This window comes from Sphaerodactylus townsendi, linkage group LG15 (genome assembly GCF_021028975.2).
Source record: "Sphaerodactylus townsendi isolate TG3544 linkage group LG15, MPM_Stown_v2.3, whole genome shotgun sequence".
NCBI lineage: Eukaryota > Metazoa > Chordata > Lepidosauria > Squamata > Sphaerodactylidae > Sphaerodactylus > Sphaerodactylus townsendi.
Genome location: NC_059439.1, coordinates 28552627 through 28569473, shown reverse-complemented (window position 1 = coordinate 28569473; position 16847 = coordinate 28552627). Strand labels below are relative to the sequence as shown.

At 47.9% G+C, this 16847-nt stretch overlaps 1 protein-coding gene across 1 annotated transcript; it reads left to right on the top strand.

Annotated features, from left to right (window-relative positions):
* Positions 1–7287: 7287 nt before the first annotated feature.
* Positions 7288–16528, top strand: LOC125444296 (immunoglobulin superfamily member 1-like). The gene is made up of 5 exons (XM_048516724.1): positions 7288–7537; positions 8415–8708; positions 15434–15718; positions 16138–16425; positions 16509–16528. The coding sequence occupies exons 1-5, from the start codon at positions 7288–7290 to the stop codon at positions 16526–16528; spliced, it is 1137 nt and encodes a 378-aa protein (XP_048372681.1).
* The last annotated feature ends 319 nt before the right edge of the window (positions 16529–16847 follow it).

Genomic DNA, 16847 nt, shown 5'->3' with positions numbered 1-16847 from the left:
GCTGTGCGGAATAGCAAAATCCACTTGCAAACAGTTGTGAAAGTGGTTTGAAAACACATTATTTTGCGTGTACGGAAGGGGCCATTGACTCAATCCTTCCTAGTCCCTGGATGCGAGGGTTGGTTAGAGGTCTGTGGTTGTCTGGGAATCAGTGCTGATGGTTCGTCCTTCTCTTTTCAGAGTCTGCATCCTACGCAAATATCAACACCATCCGCTTAGTCATAGGAGTGCTTGTTCTTCTCCTGCTTGCATATCTTGCAATTACAGACCATCAACTCCGGAAGGAACACGATGAGCCGACTCTCTTCCAGCCTCACCGTCACTTTCCTTTCCAAGTCGAGGAATGAATCCCAGTTAGTTTCCTAAAGATCTGCAAGTCGTGGCCCACCACATTCTTTGTCTCTGCAGAAAGAGTCTCCTTCTCTGGCATCTTTCTTTAAGATACCTTGCAGATAATTGTATTTGAAAAGCCATTTGCATAAGTCCTTAAAGAACACAAGTCTCTTTCTTCTACACATTGCATCATTCCAACTTCACCTGACGGAACGAGAAGAGTCCAAGAGCAGGGAGACAAGCAGCCAAGAATGTAAAGGCTTGTGGGGAAAGAAGTTGGATTGACCTAAGTTAGAACCTAGGTTTTGTACAGGACACTCTGCCCTGCGCTCAGAAATATATACCGCATGTCCTCAAGTACCAGATACCAATAAAGATCCAGATATTAATGAGTTGCTCAGCATAAAGGTTTACTAAGCTAAGGGGGTAAGGTAACATGGAAATAAAACAATAAATACTATACTGTACTGTTAAATATTTATAGTTGTCTCAGCACATGGTATCAATTGAGGCCGTTTCCGCACAGCCCCCCAGGCGCCCCCACGCCGGCAAGAATTCTGCCGGCGTGGGGTGAAAACGGTCCCTTATAGCGTCTTGGCGGCTACTGAGAAGGAGGCGGTGGAGCTGACAAGCGACTCCGCATGGGCGCCTCCTTAATCCCTCACACCTTGTCACCGTCATTCGGCCTGCTGGCCTCCGGACCATGGCGTCTTGGCTGACTGCAGGAAGAGGTACCCGGTGTGGGCGACAGAGCGGCTCGCATGGAGCCGCCTCTGCTCCCTGTCCCACTCTTAGCCCCGCCCACGCTGCCCTCCGACCTCCAGGGGTCGGAGAGGGACGGTGAGGGAGGGCTTTGGAGGCAGCAGGCGCGGCTGGCACAAGTGAATGAAAGGAAAGAAGTAGCGTCGTTCCCACGGCCCGGTGCCGTTTGCAGCGGAAGGAACAAGCTGTTGAGCAAAACAACCCTTTAAGGGTTGTTTTAGAGCGGCCTGGCGCCGCCCTGGGGAGGGGAAGCGAAAGCCAGGTTGGCGCTGCTGCCACAATGCGGAAGATAGCTCCCTGAGGAGCGGCGTTTTGCGATCCCAGGGCACCATAAAGAACGTCTTGAGCTTGGCCACTGAGAGTCAGAGTCTCAGAACAAAATGGAAAACAAGTTAACTTTATGACTTCAGGTGCTCACAAATATGTAAGCAATGGTTATCAAACTGGCCAATAGCTTTCTGAGATGTGTCAAGTTTGGGCTAGTCTTGGCCTTCCAGGTCAGGGTGAGATTTCTAGCTACCCATTCATTATCTACCAGAAAGCCTGACAGAAGCACTCATCAACTCCTGGGATAAACATATACCATGTAACAATTCCAATATATATAAGGCATATTACAGCATGACAAGATTCTTGATAACTTGCTCGCTCCAAATTTTCTTCAAACGTGTACAAAGTATTTTTCAAAACAGGCATCCAAATAGACATCAGAACAGCGGGGAAAATTACTTTTTAAATAATTATTTTCCTGTCTCATAGCCCAGCATCATAAGCAACTTCAACAGCCACCTTCTCAAAACTTTTAACAAGTGGGGGGAGTCAAACCCCCTTGCTTTACCCTTTGACATTTTAATTATCTCTATCGCTTGGACGATAGCCATCAAAATGAATTTTGGTGTGGCCTCCTGGGGCAAAGAATGTTTGCATTTGATTCGGCTGTGCAGCTGTTTTTGCACGTGAACCGATCATTTCTGAGCCCAGGAGATCTCTCCTGCCGATTGAGATAGAGACACTGAACGTCAACAGTGAGGGAGAGCAGGCACTGAAGTCACCAGTTTCCTGTTCTTTCACATGCAACCTGGAGTCTCACAGAAAACACCCTACTTAGTAAGCTGTGGACCATCTGTGATAGCGGCAACAAGCGAGTAGAGATCACCCAGTGTTCCACCATGACTCTTCCGTCTGTCATCTTTTTTGTGGTAAGAATCAGATCATCCTGTCACTGGAAATTGGAGAGAAGGACATTTTCTGGGTTTTGTGGGTTCTCTGGGCTGTGTGGCTGCGGTCCGGTAGTCTTTGCCTCTAACGTTCTACATGAGAATCTTGTCTGCATAGTCCTCATACCTCATGCCTCTTTTCAGGATAAAGATGACACCAGGTTTTAGAATTCGTCCACCATTTGCTGGACCGTCTGTTCTAGAGTGCTCTGTTTGGGTCCCGGTGCGGTGCCTATCTAGTACTGTCCCCAAGGTACTGGGACCCAAGAGGACCAGGAAATGGCAGATGAATTCTCAAATCTGGTGTCGTCTTTATCCCCAAAAGGGTATAAATTGGGAATGAAAGATGGATCTCTAACTTATATGCCTGCTCGAGAATTCCTACAGACAGAACATGCACAAGTCACTTTGGAAATGCTCAAGCCTGAAAGAGCCTCAGCAAAACAGGTATTGTTTATTCCCATCTTCAGGTGTGTGACTCTTGTTTAGAACTATTGGGAAGCAAAGAAGCATCGACTTACCTGTTGAATTCTCATCAGACCTTACTAGACTTCCCGTTTTTGTGACATTTGTCTCATGATTTCTTCCATGTTTTTCACTGTTTGTATTTGAGATTTTTGGATAGGGTCTATTACGGTCTGCGCTGCCTTTGTCTTACTACTGTGAAATAGTGCACCCATTTGTGTGAACATTCCTACATGTAATTAAATTCTATGCGATTTTTGCAGCCGCGGTGTAGTAGATTTTGTTCTTTACTTTCTATCTTCAGAGGCATGTCATAGTAAGACGTGTTTCTCTCTGAGACAAGAAGCAAAGATGTGTTTTTCTCTGAGCCAAGATGCAAATGGAGGCAAAATGCTAAGAATGAAAACTACTAGACCACGGCCACACAGTCCAGAAAACCCTCAACAGCCAGTTGATTCTGGCCGCAAAAGCCTTCGATGGTACAAGGAAATTTTCTACCGATTGGGTGTCTGAGGCCCCTTCCGCACATGCAGAAAAATGCACATTCAATCCACTTTCAATGCCCTTTGCAGCTGGATTTTACTGTGTGGAATAGAAACATCCACTTGCAAACAATTGTGAAAGTGGATGGAAAGTGCATTATTCTGCATGTGCGGAAGGACCTGAGGGATCATGAAGGGCAGGATTCTGGTGGGAAGTCAACCCATCTGTCCCGGAAACCTTCCTCTTGATACTGTTTGAACTGTGGCTACTGCAGGGGGAGAAATAATAACCAGGATTCACTCACCTCCTGCACACGTTCAGAAGGGCTCTGTTTTTGTTCTATGGGACACTGCATGCTGAGGGAATGAAAATCTAGGCACTTAAAAGGCCAATCTCAGATCCAGTTTTTGTCTGTGGCCGGGTGCGGGGGTAGCCCCGACCCCCTCCTCGGCCTCGCGCCCGCACCCCTCCCCGGCCGCGGGCCCCGGAGGCGGCTCCCCGGCGGCACGAGAGGCGGCTGGGCATGAACAGCCCCGCTGCCGCGACGACCGATCGGGGGATCGCCCTGCACCTCTTCCGGCCGGCGGAGCGTGCGGAGGCTCCGCCAGCGAAGAACGCCCCGTTGGTCGACCGGCAGGCAAGCCGGGCGACGAAGAGCCCTGCCGCCGCGGCTGCAAGGCCAAAGCCGCGCCCAGCGGGGGAGAACAGCTGAGCCCTCTTGGGCTAATGAAGGGAGGTGGCCGGGAGCGCAGCTGCGGCGAGGCGGCATCTTCATCCCCGGCCCCAACGAGTGAAGGGATAAAAGGGAGGAAGTCCAGTAGGCAGGGGGTGGTGATTGAGGACGGGAAGGAGGGAAGGTGTGGGATGGTGTGCACAGGAGAAAGGCAGGGAAGAGTTGGAGAAAGGCAGGGAAGTGTGCTGGGGAAGGAGTCCCTGGAGGTGGAGGAGGGACAGAGGCGAGAGGACACGGTCCAGGGAAAGCCTATCAAGGCAAGGGCTGGCAGGGAGGCGTCCCTGCTTACCCTGCATAGGGTTCTGCAGACCTTGGGACACCCGTGGGTAGCCGGGGCATCCTGTGGCTGAGACGGCTGTCTCAGTTAGTCCACTCCCCGGAGAACGGGAGTACGGCCGGCGGTTCCAGCAGCCAGGCAGGGGAAGGTGGGTTGGCAGAGGGGGTCCCGGAGGGGACCCCGCCTCGGGCGCAGGACAGTCTGTCTGTGTGTCCATGTGCGGGTTGCAAGCCCCATCCAGAGGAGATTCCAGGAAGAGCTGTGGCTCAGGGGCAGACCATTTCTTTGGCATCTAACTCTGGCATCTCAAAGGAACCAGGCAGTGGCCAATAAGAAAGACCTCCGCCTCAGACCCTGGAAAGCCCCCGCCAGTCTGAGTAAACAGGACAGCTCTTGATGGACTAAACATCCGGTTCAGTCCAAGGCAGCTTCGTGTGTCATATGAACAATAACATGCATGCTTCATGTTAAGGTTAAGGGGGGACATGATAGCCATGTTTAAATATTTGAAGGGATGTCATGTCGTAGAGGGAGCAAGCTTGTTTTCTGCTGCCTCAGAGACTAAGACATGCAGTAATGGATTCAAGGTGCAGGAACAGAGATTCCACCTAAACGTTAGGAAGAACTTTCTGACTGTAAGAGCTGTTTGACAGTGGAATTCACTGCCTCGGAGAGTGGTGGTGTAACGGAAGAGCTAGCTTCCTACCACTCCTCAATCAAGAAAACGTGGGTTGGGACTTTGTTAGTGCATGCAAAAATTCAGAAACAAACAGGTTTCAAAAAAAATATTTTGGGGTTTATTGAGGTCTGCACCTGCTCAATAAACAAAAAGATGCGTAAGGCAAAAAGTTAAAACAATGTAACTTTAAAACAATCCGGTAGTGTAACTTTACAGAAAAAATATAAGCAACAGGTAGAATAAAGAAGAAGAGTTTGGATTTATATCCCCCCCCTTTATATCCCCCCTTTCTCTCCTGTAGGAGACTCAAAGGGGCTGACAATCTCCTTGCCCTTCCCGCCTCACAACAAACACTCTGTGAGGTAGGTGGGGCTGAGAGAGCTCCGAGAAGCTGTGACTAGCCCAAGGTCACCCAGCTGGCATGTGTGGGAGTGTACAGGCTAATCTGAATTCCCCAGATAAGCCTCCACAGCTCAGGCGGCAGAGCGGAGAATCAAACCCGGTTCCTCCAGATTAGATACACGAGCTCTTAACCTCCTATGCCACTGAAGATAGCTAGAGATAGAGAGAATGCTAAACAAAGTACTGAAAGGCAAGTATATGGAAAATGATTGGTCAGCTGACGTAAATGGACCAATAATTCTTCCATAGAGATTTGCTGAGTCAGCTTGGCAAAATCATTGTTGCTAACAGGTGTTAATTTAACAAAGTCATTAGAGTCAGAAAGAACATAATTTCCAGCTGGGGCTCTTACGTCTAGCCAGAGCAGCTAAAAATTAGAGAAATTTAAAGTGACATGGCCATTTCTCCACAGGTGGAGTCTCTCTCTTTGGAGGTTTTTAAACACAGGCTGGAGGAACATATGTCAGGAGAGCTTTGACTGTGTGTTCCTGTATGGTAGGAGGTTGGACTTGATGACCCTGGTGGTCTCTTACATGATTCCATGATTCTGTGAATGGTCTGGTGCCAGTGGGTCCTTTCCAGTCATCGCTCTTTCTATTTTCTAGGCTGCTCTGCAGCTCAGGAGGAAACGGTGCTCAGAGGTAAGAAAAAGGGGAATGTTTCCATTCTAGCTTTCCCCTGTGGATCTCTTTAATGTCTTTCCCTCTCCAAGTCAAAGAGAGATGCCCTGGTTACCTTTCACAGACTATAAAGGTCTGTGAGAGACAGTGTCGTATAGCAGTTAGATTGTTAGCCAAGAATCTGGGGAACCGGGGTTCCTAAATCCACACGGGCCATGGAAGTTTGCTGGATGACCTTCAGTCAGTCTCAGCCTAACCTACCTTGCAGGGTTCTTGTGAGGTTAAAACGGAGGGAAGGAGAATGATATTAGCAGACTTAGCAGACCAGGTGCTCAGGAGCAGCAGCAGCAGCAGAAGGCCATTGCTTTCACCTCCTGCATGTGAGCTCCCAAAGGCACCTGGTGGGCCACTGCGAGTAGCAGAATGCTGGACTAGATGGACTCTGGTCTGATCCAGCAGGCTAGTTCTTATGTTCTTATGTTCTTATATTTGGCCACACGGGGCACTTCCGCACATGCAGAACAATGCATTTTAAATCCGCTTTGCAACTGGATTTTACTGTGCGAAACAGCAAAATCCACTTGCAAATAACTGTGAAAGTGGATTGGAAGTGCATTATTCTGTATGTGCGGAAGGGGCCTAAGTGAGTCCTGCATGCTGGAAATTCGTCCCTCACATTCCAACTGCTGACCTTGGCTGCCACCTCCCTTCCCAAGACCTGTGGACTTCGGGAAGCAAGGTGGGGGGAGAAGCAGCCCCGATACTTCCTGCTCATCTCAGTATGTTGGATCAGGCTCCCACCTCCCTCCCCAAGAGTTGCTACAGCTGTCTAGCGCCTGTTGTATTTTTTCAGCACAATGGGCTTTACTGCTAGCCCACTGTATAATTGCTTGCATTTCTCTGAAAATGTAATATATGGTGAAGTGTCTTCTCCCATATTCTAAGAAGAAGAAGAGTTTGGATTTATATCCCCTCTTTCTCTCCTGCAGGAGACTCAGAGGGGCTGACAATCTCCTTGCCCTTCCCCCCTCACAACAAACACCCTGTGAGGTGGGTGGGGCTGAGAGAGCTCTGAGAAGCTGTGACTAGCCCAAGGTCACCCAGCTGGCGTGTGTGGGAGTGTACAGGCTAATCTGAATTCCCCAGATAAGCCTCCACAACTTAGGCAGCGGAGCAGGGAATCAAACCCGGTTCCTCCAGATTAGATACACGAGCTCTTAACCTCCTACGCCCCTGCTGCTCCCCCAGAGCAACATAGAATTTTGCTCTTATTTTCTTGATGCTGCAGGCAAGTCATTTCTGCTCCCTGGATCTATATGGCGTCCCAACTGGGATACTCAGTGGGAGAAGACGCGGGAATCCACTGTGAAACTTCTTTCTCTAGAAATGGGGTCTCCCTGGAACCGTTTAAGAAGTACAGGATACAACCAGTGAACCCAGACAAGGTTACTTTTGTAATTGTTAATGTGAGCAAAGAGGATGGAGGGATTTACACCAGCTATGCTGTTGATCGAAACACCTGGTTCCGATCGGAACAAAGTGACCTTGTGGAGCTGCTGATAAAGGGTGAGGGTCCCGGCTTGAAGTATTTCCTTGTGTTCGAAGCAAGATGGGTGAGCACCAAAGACAGGGCCTTCTCTGCTTTGGCTCCAAAAACACTAGAAAGCCTCTGGTCGTAACTTTGTTAGTCTCCAAGTGTCAATGTTTCCCAAGCATTTGCGTGAGCCGTATCTCCCTTTTGGTGCTTTTGTCACCAGCTTCCAACTTCTTAAATGTGTTTACCTGTGTTCCGGGATACGTTTATTGTAACTGTCCAAATGAATTTTGTTTTATTTTATACTTTAACTGGCTGCAAAGCCCATTGCAGGGGGAGACACAACATTTTCCATATAATTGCATTTCCCCCCACAATGGGTTTTAGTGGGACCACAGTGTCCCCTTCCTCATGGCACGATGCCTCTGACCTACCTTTTCCTGAGTCTGTGGCTTGGGGTGGGGAGAGGGTGGAAAGGGGAGGGTGGAGGGGGTGGGGTGAAAAGTGTGGCTTGGGCTGGGGGAGGGTGGGAAGGTGTGATTTCAGGTGAGGCAGGATTGAAAGGAAATACTTGGGGTGGGGGAGAGTGGAATGGGGAGGCTTGAGGTGGGAGGAGGGTAAAATGGTGAGACTTGGAGAAGGTGACAAAGAGAGGCTTAGGGTGGGGGAAGGGTTGGAAGGTGTGGTGTGAGGTGAGGTGAGGTGGGGGGAGGATGGAGGGTTGAAAGATGAAGGTGGGGGTGGGGGAAGGTGGAATGGGGAGCCTTGGGGTGGGTGGGGGTGGGTGGCTGAGCATGGGGTGGGAAGGCACCTCTGCTTTGCCAGCTGTTTGGACCATGGCTAATTCCACATGTTCTGGAAGGTGCTTGTGTCAGCTTGTGCCCTAAAAGATGCTCCTTCTGTTCACAGATACTGACCTGCCTAAACCCAGTATCTCCATGAGTCCTGGCTGGGTGGAATTCCTTGGTAGTAACATCACTATTCAGTGCCGTGCTAGAGGTCCAGTCAAGAGGTTCTATCTCCATCGCTTTGGTTATCCATATGCTGGGCTACCACGGATGATAGAGACAGATGGGGACGTTGCTGACTTCCTCTTCATCGATGTGAGCTGGGATCAGTTAGGGGAATACTTCTGCACCTATAGACCTCCATGGGGGTTTCTTATGTCCATGCCCAGCAACACTGTGGCACTCCAGTTATTAGGTGAGAATATTAATAGACACCCTTTAACTGTATTGATACTTACCCTTCTGTCCTGAGCCATTCGTTGTAAGGCTTGATCTGCTCAATGCGACAGATGGCAGCTGAAACAGGAAAGGGAACAGAAAAGAGATTTTATGCTGCAGCAGGATATTATCCCATGTAAACAATCATACACTGGGAAGATCATTGGTCAGCTCAACGGCATTCCCTTTCCCAGGGTTGTGAAGTGTTTTGATTCTGATGAGTCATGAGTCATGACGAGATAATACAAGCAAGTCTGTATTCATCAGGTAGCTTTTATGCTCTTGACTTCAATTTCCCTAGGAGGGAGCTATTCTTCTGACGATGCTTTTGAAGCATCCAGCTAATTTGTAGGGAAACAAGCATAATGTACTTGAGCCAGACCCTCGGCAGCCCTTCCTCAAATCCCACAGAAGAGCACATAAATCTTCTTTGGTGACTGCAGCTACATCTTTATCCTCTAAATTCAAAACTGCTCCAAGATTGCAAGGCTTAAGTTGCTGGTGGCTTCACCCTACTCTTTTTATTCCTGTTAGCCATGTAGCTGGAAATGTAGCTCTCGCCTTCTAAACAAATATCCCCTCTAACTGTCATGCCCCCTGGAAAACTCATAGTCTGTCCCAAGCTCCATTATCCCTAGCTACGCCCCTGCTAATAGTGTTTCTTAAGCTTCCCTGAGCCCAGCCTTTGGCTGCAGTTGAGAGGAAGGAAAAAGGAGCTTGTAGATCACCTTGAGTCTCCTTACAGGAGAGAAAGAGGGGTACAAATGTTTTAAAAAGAGGAAGAGCTTTCTCTTCATCGTTATGATTTTAAAACTGTCTTGTGAATAAGAACATAAGAACAAGCCAGCTGGATCAGACCAGAGTCCATCTAGTCCAGCATTCTGCTACTCGCAGTGGCCCACCAGGTGCCTTGGGGAGCTCACATGCAGGATGTGAAAGCAATGGCCTTCTGCTGCTGCTGCTCCTGAGCACCTGGTCTGCTAAGGCATTTGCAATCTGAGATCAAGGAGGATCAAGATTGGTAGCCATAGATTGACTTCTCCTCCATAAATCTGTCCAAGCCCTTTTTAAAGCTATCCAGGTTAGTGGCCATCACCTCCTCCTGTGGCAGCATATTCCAAACACCAATCACACGTTGCGTGAAGAAGTGTTTCCTTTTATTAGTCCTAATTTTTTGCCCCTATGTGCATCACTTTACATTTTGCTACATTGAAGTGCATTTGCCATTTCTTAGCCCACTCACCACCCTACATAATTTGGTATCATCTGCAAACTTGGCCACCACACTACCCACCCCTACTTCCAGGTCATTTATGAATAAGTTAAAGAGCACTGGTCCCAATACGGATCCTTGGGGGACACCACTCCCTACATCTCTCCATTGTGAGAACTTCCCATTTATACCCACCCTTTGTTTCCTGTTCCTCAACCAGTTTTAATCCATAGGAGGACTTCCCCTCTTATTCCTTCATTGCTGAGTTTTCTCAAGAGTCTCTGATGAGGAATTTTGTCAAAAGCCTTTTGGAAATCCAAGTAGACAGTGTCCACTGGTTCCCCCTTATCCACATGTCTGTTTACACCCTGTTTACACCCTCAAAGAACTCTATTAAGTTTGTAAGATATGATTGAAGTCTATAAAATTATGCATGGGGTAGAAAATGTTGACAGTGAGAAATTTTTCTCTCTTTCTCACAATACTAGAACCAGGGGGTATACATTGAAAATGCTGGGGGGAAGAATCAGGACTAATAAAAGGAAACACTTCTTCACGCAACGTGTGATTGGTGTTTGGAATATGCTGCCACAGGAGGTAGTGATGGCCACTAACCTGGATGGCTTTAAAAGGGGCTTGGATAGATTTATGGAGGAGAAGTCGATCTATGGCTACCAGTCTTGATCTGCCTTGATTTCAGATTGCAAATGCCTTAGCAGACCAGGTACTCAGGAGCAGCAGCAGCAGAAGGCCATTGCTTTCACCTCCTGCATGTGAGCTCCCAAAGGCACCTGGTGGGCCACTGCGAGTAGCAGAGTGCTGGACTAGATGGACTCTGGTCTGATCCAGCAGGCCAGTTCTTATGTTCTTATGTAAGACAGGACTTGCCTCTACAAAAGCCATGCTGACTCTTCCTCAGCAGGTCTTGCTTTTCTACATGTTTAATAATTTTATCTTTAATGATAGATTCTACTAATTTACCAGGAACAGATGTCAAACTGACTGGCCTGTAATTTCCTGGGTCCCCCCTAGACCCTTTGTTAAAGATTGGTGTGACATTGGCCATCTTCCAGTCTTCAGGGATGGAGCCTGATTTCATGGATAAGTTGCATATTAATGTGAGAACATCAGCAATTTCATGCTTGAGCTCTTTAAGAACTCTTGGATGAATGCAATCTGGGCCAGGGGATTTGGTAGCATTTAGTTTATCAATGGCTGCCAGAACTTCTTCCTTGTCTACCACTATCTTCACTAGTTCCTCAGATTCACCTCACAAGAGAACTTGGTTCAGGTGCAGGAATTTTCCCTCCCACCTCCTCTTGGGTGAAGACAGATACAAAGAATTCATTCAGCTTCTCTACAATCTGCCTTATCATCTTTTAGCACACCTTTTGTTCCTTCATCATCTAACTGGACCTCACCGCTTCCCTAAGCTAGCTTCCTGCTTTTGATGTCCTTGAAGAACTGTTTGTTGCTAGTCTTGATGTTACATGGCCATGCGTTCCTCATAATCCTTTTTTGCCTCCCTTACAGCTAACTTGCTTCTCTTTTGCATATTGTGTGTTCTCTCTGGTATTCTTCATCAGTTAAAGTTGGACTTCCATTTTCTAAAAGACATCTTTTTTTCCCTAATGTTCCTCAACCTCCCTTGGTAACCATGGTGGCTTTCTTTTGGACTGGGCGCTGCCTTTCCTAACCTCTGAGGTGCCACATTTCAGCTGAGCTTTTAAGACTGTGTTTTTAAATAACCTCCAAGCACCTTGGACATTTTTGACTCACCAATTTTCCCTTTTCAGCTTCCCTCTTCACTATCCCCCTCATCTTTGAGAAATTTCCCTTTCTAAAGGCAAATGTAACTTCATTAGTAGTTGTCACTTGTTAGCATGCACAGATACTGAATCTGACAGCATTGTGGTAGCTGTTCCCTATGAGCTCAACAACACTAACTTACCGCACCAGGTCAGGGATCCAACATAGAATTAGATCTAAGATCAACTCTCCCCTGGTTCGTTCCACAACCATCTGCTCTAAGCCACAGTCATTTAGCATGCCTCCAGGAATGTTCTCTCTCCTTACCACCCAGAGCCTGAACGTACATTTTTCCAGTTTATGTAGAGGGATAGTTAAAATGGCCCATTACCCCGACATTTTTGCTTTTAGTGGCCTCTCTAATTTCTTTTTCCATCTACCAGAATCCTCTCTTGTGCACTTTGGACAGGAGGACGATAATATATTCCTAATGTTAAACTATGCTTCACCCCTGGTATTGATATCCACAGTGCTTCTGTAGAGGAATCAGCTCCCCCTGCATTGTCTATGTTATGTGACACTATGCTCTCTTTGATGTAGAGGAGCCACCCCACCCCCAATACGCACTGTCCTATCCTTCCTGTAGAGCCTGTAACCTGGGATAACAGCATCCCACTGGTTCTCCTCATTCCCTACATGTCTCTATGATGCCCACCTATATCAATGTCCTCCTTCAAAGGCTCCTGTACTCCAGCTCCCCCATTTTGGGTTGAATAGCCTGCACTATTGGCATAGAGACGCTTGTGTGCTCTGTCTCTGTCCCCTAACCTGGGATTTATGTGTTTGCCCTCTAGCCTTTTGTAGACACTATCACTTATCACATTGCTATGCTCCATGCTTGTATGTGGTTGATTTAGAAAAACCTCCCTCTCTGTCTGCATCCCCATGGACTCTGTATTCCAAACCGAAGTTCCTCAGCTCCTGTCAGCTTTCCCCCAAGGATCAGTTTAAAAGCTGTTCTGCCACCTTTTTAATGTTGAGCGCCAGCAGCCTGGTTCCTCTTTGGTTAAGATGAAGCCCGTCCCTTTTGTACAGGCCCAAAAGGTTCCCCAGTTCCTGACAAAGCTGAAACCCTCTGCCTTACACCACCTTCTCATCCACGCATTGAGACCCTGTATCTCCGCTTGCCTAGCTCGCCCTGCGCGTGCAACAGGTAGCATTTCGGAGAATGCCACCTTGGGGGTCCTGGATTTTAACCTTTTCCCTAGCAGCCTAAATTTACCTTCCAGAGTGCACTTCCTAGTCTTTAGGCTGGGCTCCCTGACTGATGAAATCTGTCTCTATATTTGTGAGAGACAGTGGCGTTCCTGCCTAGGGACAGGGGGTACCCTCTGTCCCCGGGCGCCCCTCATTTGGTCACATGGAGGGGCGCCAGCATTTCAGGGTCGTTTGTGGGTTTTTTAAGTTTTTTAAGTGTTTTTTCACGTTCCGGCCTGCAGGGGGCGCATTTCTAGGACTAGCAACACCAAAATTTCAGGGTACCATCCAGAGACTGTCCTGATGATACTATCCGAATTTGGTGATGTTTGGTTTAGGGGCAGCAAAGTTATGGACCCCTAAAGGGGGTGACCCCAACCCCATTGTTTTCAATGGGAGCTAACCTGAGATAGGGCTACCCGTTTAGGGGCTCATAACATTGGTCCCCTTGAACATAACTTCACCAAACTTGGGTGGCATCATAAGAATAGTTAACAGATGATACCCTGAAATTTTGGTGTCACTAGCTTTAAAAATACACTTCTTCCAGGCACCCCAAGAAATGTGCCTAAGATTCTTGGTTTTGCAGTGACTTTGCTCCATTGTAGTAATGGGGAATTTCTGGAGATGTGTAAGGCAGGCTGCACATTTTTTTTGAAGATAGAGGCACCAGACTTTCAGGATGGCTCCAGGAGGGAGACACTCACCAGTAATAGCATCCAGGTTTGGAGACCTTTGCTTCACCGGGGTTCAATTTTATGGGCCCCCTAAAGGAAACTATTTTGTTTCCCGGCTCCTGCACGTGAGAAGCCTGTGGCCTGAGTTCTCTCAGAACTATCTCAACTCGCCCCCCCCCCCTTTGAAACAAAACTCACCAAGCTTGGATGCTATTACCAGGAGACCCTCCTGGAGCCACTTTGAAAGTCACAAGCCTCTATCTTCAAAAATGTGCAGCCTGCCTCAGAAATTCCTCATTAGCTTCCTGATGGAGCAAAGTCACTGCCAAAACAAAAGAATCTTGGGCAAATTTCTTGGGGTGCCTGGAAGGGGTGTATTTTTTAAAGCTAGTGACACACCAAAATTTCAGGGTATCATCTATTAACTATTATTCTTATGATGCTACCCAAGTTTGGTGAAGTCATGTTCAAAGAGACCAAACTTCTGGTCCCTCAAATGGAGTAACCCCCCATCTCAGGTTAGCTCCCATTGAAAACAATGCGGGATGGGGGCATTCCATTTGGGTGTCCCATAACTTTGCTGCCCCTGAAACAAACATCGCCAAATTCAGGTGGTATCATCAGAGCAATCTCTGGATGATGCCCTGAAATCCTTCAGTGCCATTAGCTTCCCAAAATGTGCTCCTACCAGGCCAAAAGAAACACCAAAAATACCCCCAAAAAAGCAAATACCTTGCGATAGCATTTGTTCATATTTGGGCTGGGACATAATCGGACAATTTTTGTCCGAGAAAGTGCCTAAATTTGCCTTGAATTCAGCTGAATCCGCTGTTGTTTCATCCTGAATCCTCCAGCTCTCAAAAGTGATGCTGTTTTCAGGGGTGGGGAGAATCCAGCCCCAAACAGCATCACTTTCAATTTTATTTCCAGCAGGGACCCCTGATTCTCCCTTTAAGGTAGGTTGAAAAGAAGAATCACAGGCTCCCTGGTTTAAACACCATTAAGAAAGTGATGCTGTTTGTGGGTGAATTCAACTGGAAGTATTTTGTGAGGAGATGATGCTGACATTTGTTTGGTAAATGTTTTGCTGGGGGTGATTTGTGAGAGATTTACATGCTTAATACCCACTTGCACTGGCTTGGAGTTGTTTCTCAGGTTAACAACCTACCTCATAGGGTTGTTGTGATTAGGAAATTAGGAAAAGAGTTGGTGGGGAGAGAGCCATGTATGTTTTGACGGGAGGGGGAGGTGGTTTGTGAGCTGGTACAAAAAATCATTGTTTGGTCATGGGGGGAAAAGGGTGGCAGCCCATGCAGCAGGCGGGGAGGGGGGCATGAAACTCCGGGATTTTGTCCCCGGGCGCCATGGTTGCCTAGAGTGCAGCCCTGGTGAGAGATGAAGGGAAGAAGAAGAAGAGTTTGGATATATATCCCCCCTTTCTCTCCTGTAGGAGACTCAAAGGGGCTGACAAACTCCTTTCCCTTCCCCCCTCACAACAAACACCCTGTGAAGTAGGTGGGGCTGAGAGAGCTCCAGAAAGCTGTGACTAGCCCAAGGTCACCCAGCTGGCATGTGTGGGAGTGGATAGGCTAATTTGAATTCCCCAGATAAGCCTCCACAACTCAAGCGGCAGAGCTGGGAATCAAACCCGGTTCCTCCAGATCAGAGTGCACCTGCTCTTAGCCACTACGCCACTGCTGAAGCAAGTCATGTTGTCCTCTCCTTTATGGTGAAGAAAACCCCTGGAGCTTATTGTCACCAGTAATGCCAGGTGGTTTTCACTCTGCTCTCTGATTCATTGCACAGATACCAACCTTCTGGACCCACCATCCATCTCCCTGCGCCCCTTGGGTGGGGTTGATCTTGCCACAAATGTCACTATCTCCTGCATGACCACAGAATGGTATGACAAGACATTCTATCTCGAAAAGGCAGGAGGTCAAATGCTCTGGGAGCTGTGGACCCGTCGCACTGTTGCCACTTTCTTCATCATCCATGTGAACTGGGAACATGGAGGAGAATACAGATGTACATATGCCATGAGAAGGGCCATGTCACTATCCAGTGACCCTGTGGAGCTTCTGATAAGAGGTAAACAGTCTTTCCACCCAACATTGTGTCTCACTCTTCATGTGGGGGTTTGGGGTCTTAATCTTAGCTGCAATGTGGCTGGGTTTTTAGTACCAAAGGCCGTGTGACAAAACTCAAAAACCTGCCACCTGCAACATCAGGGATCTTGGACACCTGAGGTTACATTAGAATAACCCATTCATTTCTCTTGCACATTGGACCATCGTGAGTTAATATTCCTTTTGGACAAAGGGCAATCTGGTTTGGGCCAGACCACCTATTTGTCATGGATGGTCGGAGTCAAGACCACATGCTTGAGGAAGGCGGGACTAGTCCTTCAAGATGGTAATAATTCTGTTTGTGCCTCCAAGATGGTGTAACCTATGGGGGTTCTGGTGGAGTTTTGTGATGCCAGATGACCATCTTTCTTCTACTCGCAGATCCTGATCTACCAAGGCCCAATATCTCCTTGAGTCCCAGCAGTGTGGCTCTCCTGGGAAGCAACATCATCATCTCTTGCTGGATGGAGGGTCTCAACAACACATTCTATCTCCATAAAGCTGGAAAGAGGAAGGCACCACAATCAGTGGAGTCAAAGGAGGGCATGGCCCTGTTCCAAATCAGCAATGTGAGGCTGAATCATGCAGGAAGCTACAGCTGCAGCTACCGAACACCAAAGCTTTTCAAGACCTCAGAGAACAGCAACAACGTGGACCTCTTGGTGTTAGGTGAGGGTCCTAAGGAACCATTCCTTACACTTCACAGAGTTGGGGGTCAGCCCAGTCTTTCTTTGCTTTTTATTCGTACTAAGGCCTGAAATATTCGTACTAAGGTTTCTGGAAATTCCGTGTCACCAGAATAATATTCACATGGAGGCCCTTCTGCACCTTAGAGTTGCCATAAGAGTCAGGAAGGGGAAGGGAAATAATATCCTAGCTGTCAAAGAGAGCAAAGACATACCCCATGACTCTGTGGCCACAGAGCAGAGGCGTTCCTCCCATTGGGCAAAGTGGGCAGTTGCCCTGGGCGCAGCCCTGTGGGGGAAGCATGAGTTTGTTTTAGTGGGATTTTTTGTATTTTCAGTGTTTTTCCATTTTTGGCCTGCAGAGGGCGCAGTTTTTAGGCTAGCAGCACCAAAATTTCAGGGATG

Excerpts from the sequence above, each read along its gene's own strand:
- LOC125444296 (XM_048516724.1), top strand. The coding sequence starts at position 7,288 with ATGGCGTCCCAACTGGGATACTCAGTGGGAGAAGACGCGGGAATCCAC. Across the intron at positions 15,719-16,137 it reads TGTGGAGCTTCTGATAAGAG|ATCCTGATCTACCAAGGCCC; the intron begins GTAAACAGTCTT and ends TTCTACTCGCAG. Across the intron at positions 16,426-16,508 it reads CGTGGACCTCTTGGTGTTAG|GCCTGAAATATTCGTACTAA; the intron begins GTGAGGGTCCTA and ends ATTCGTACTAAG.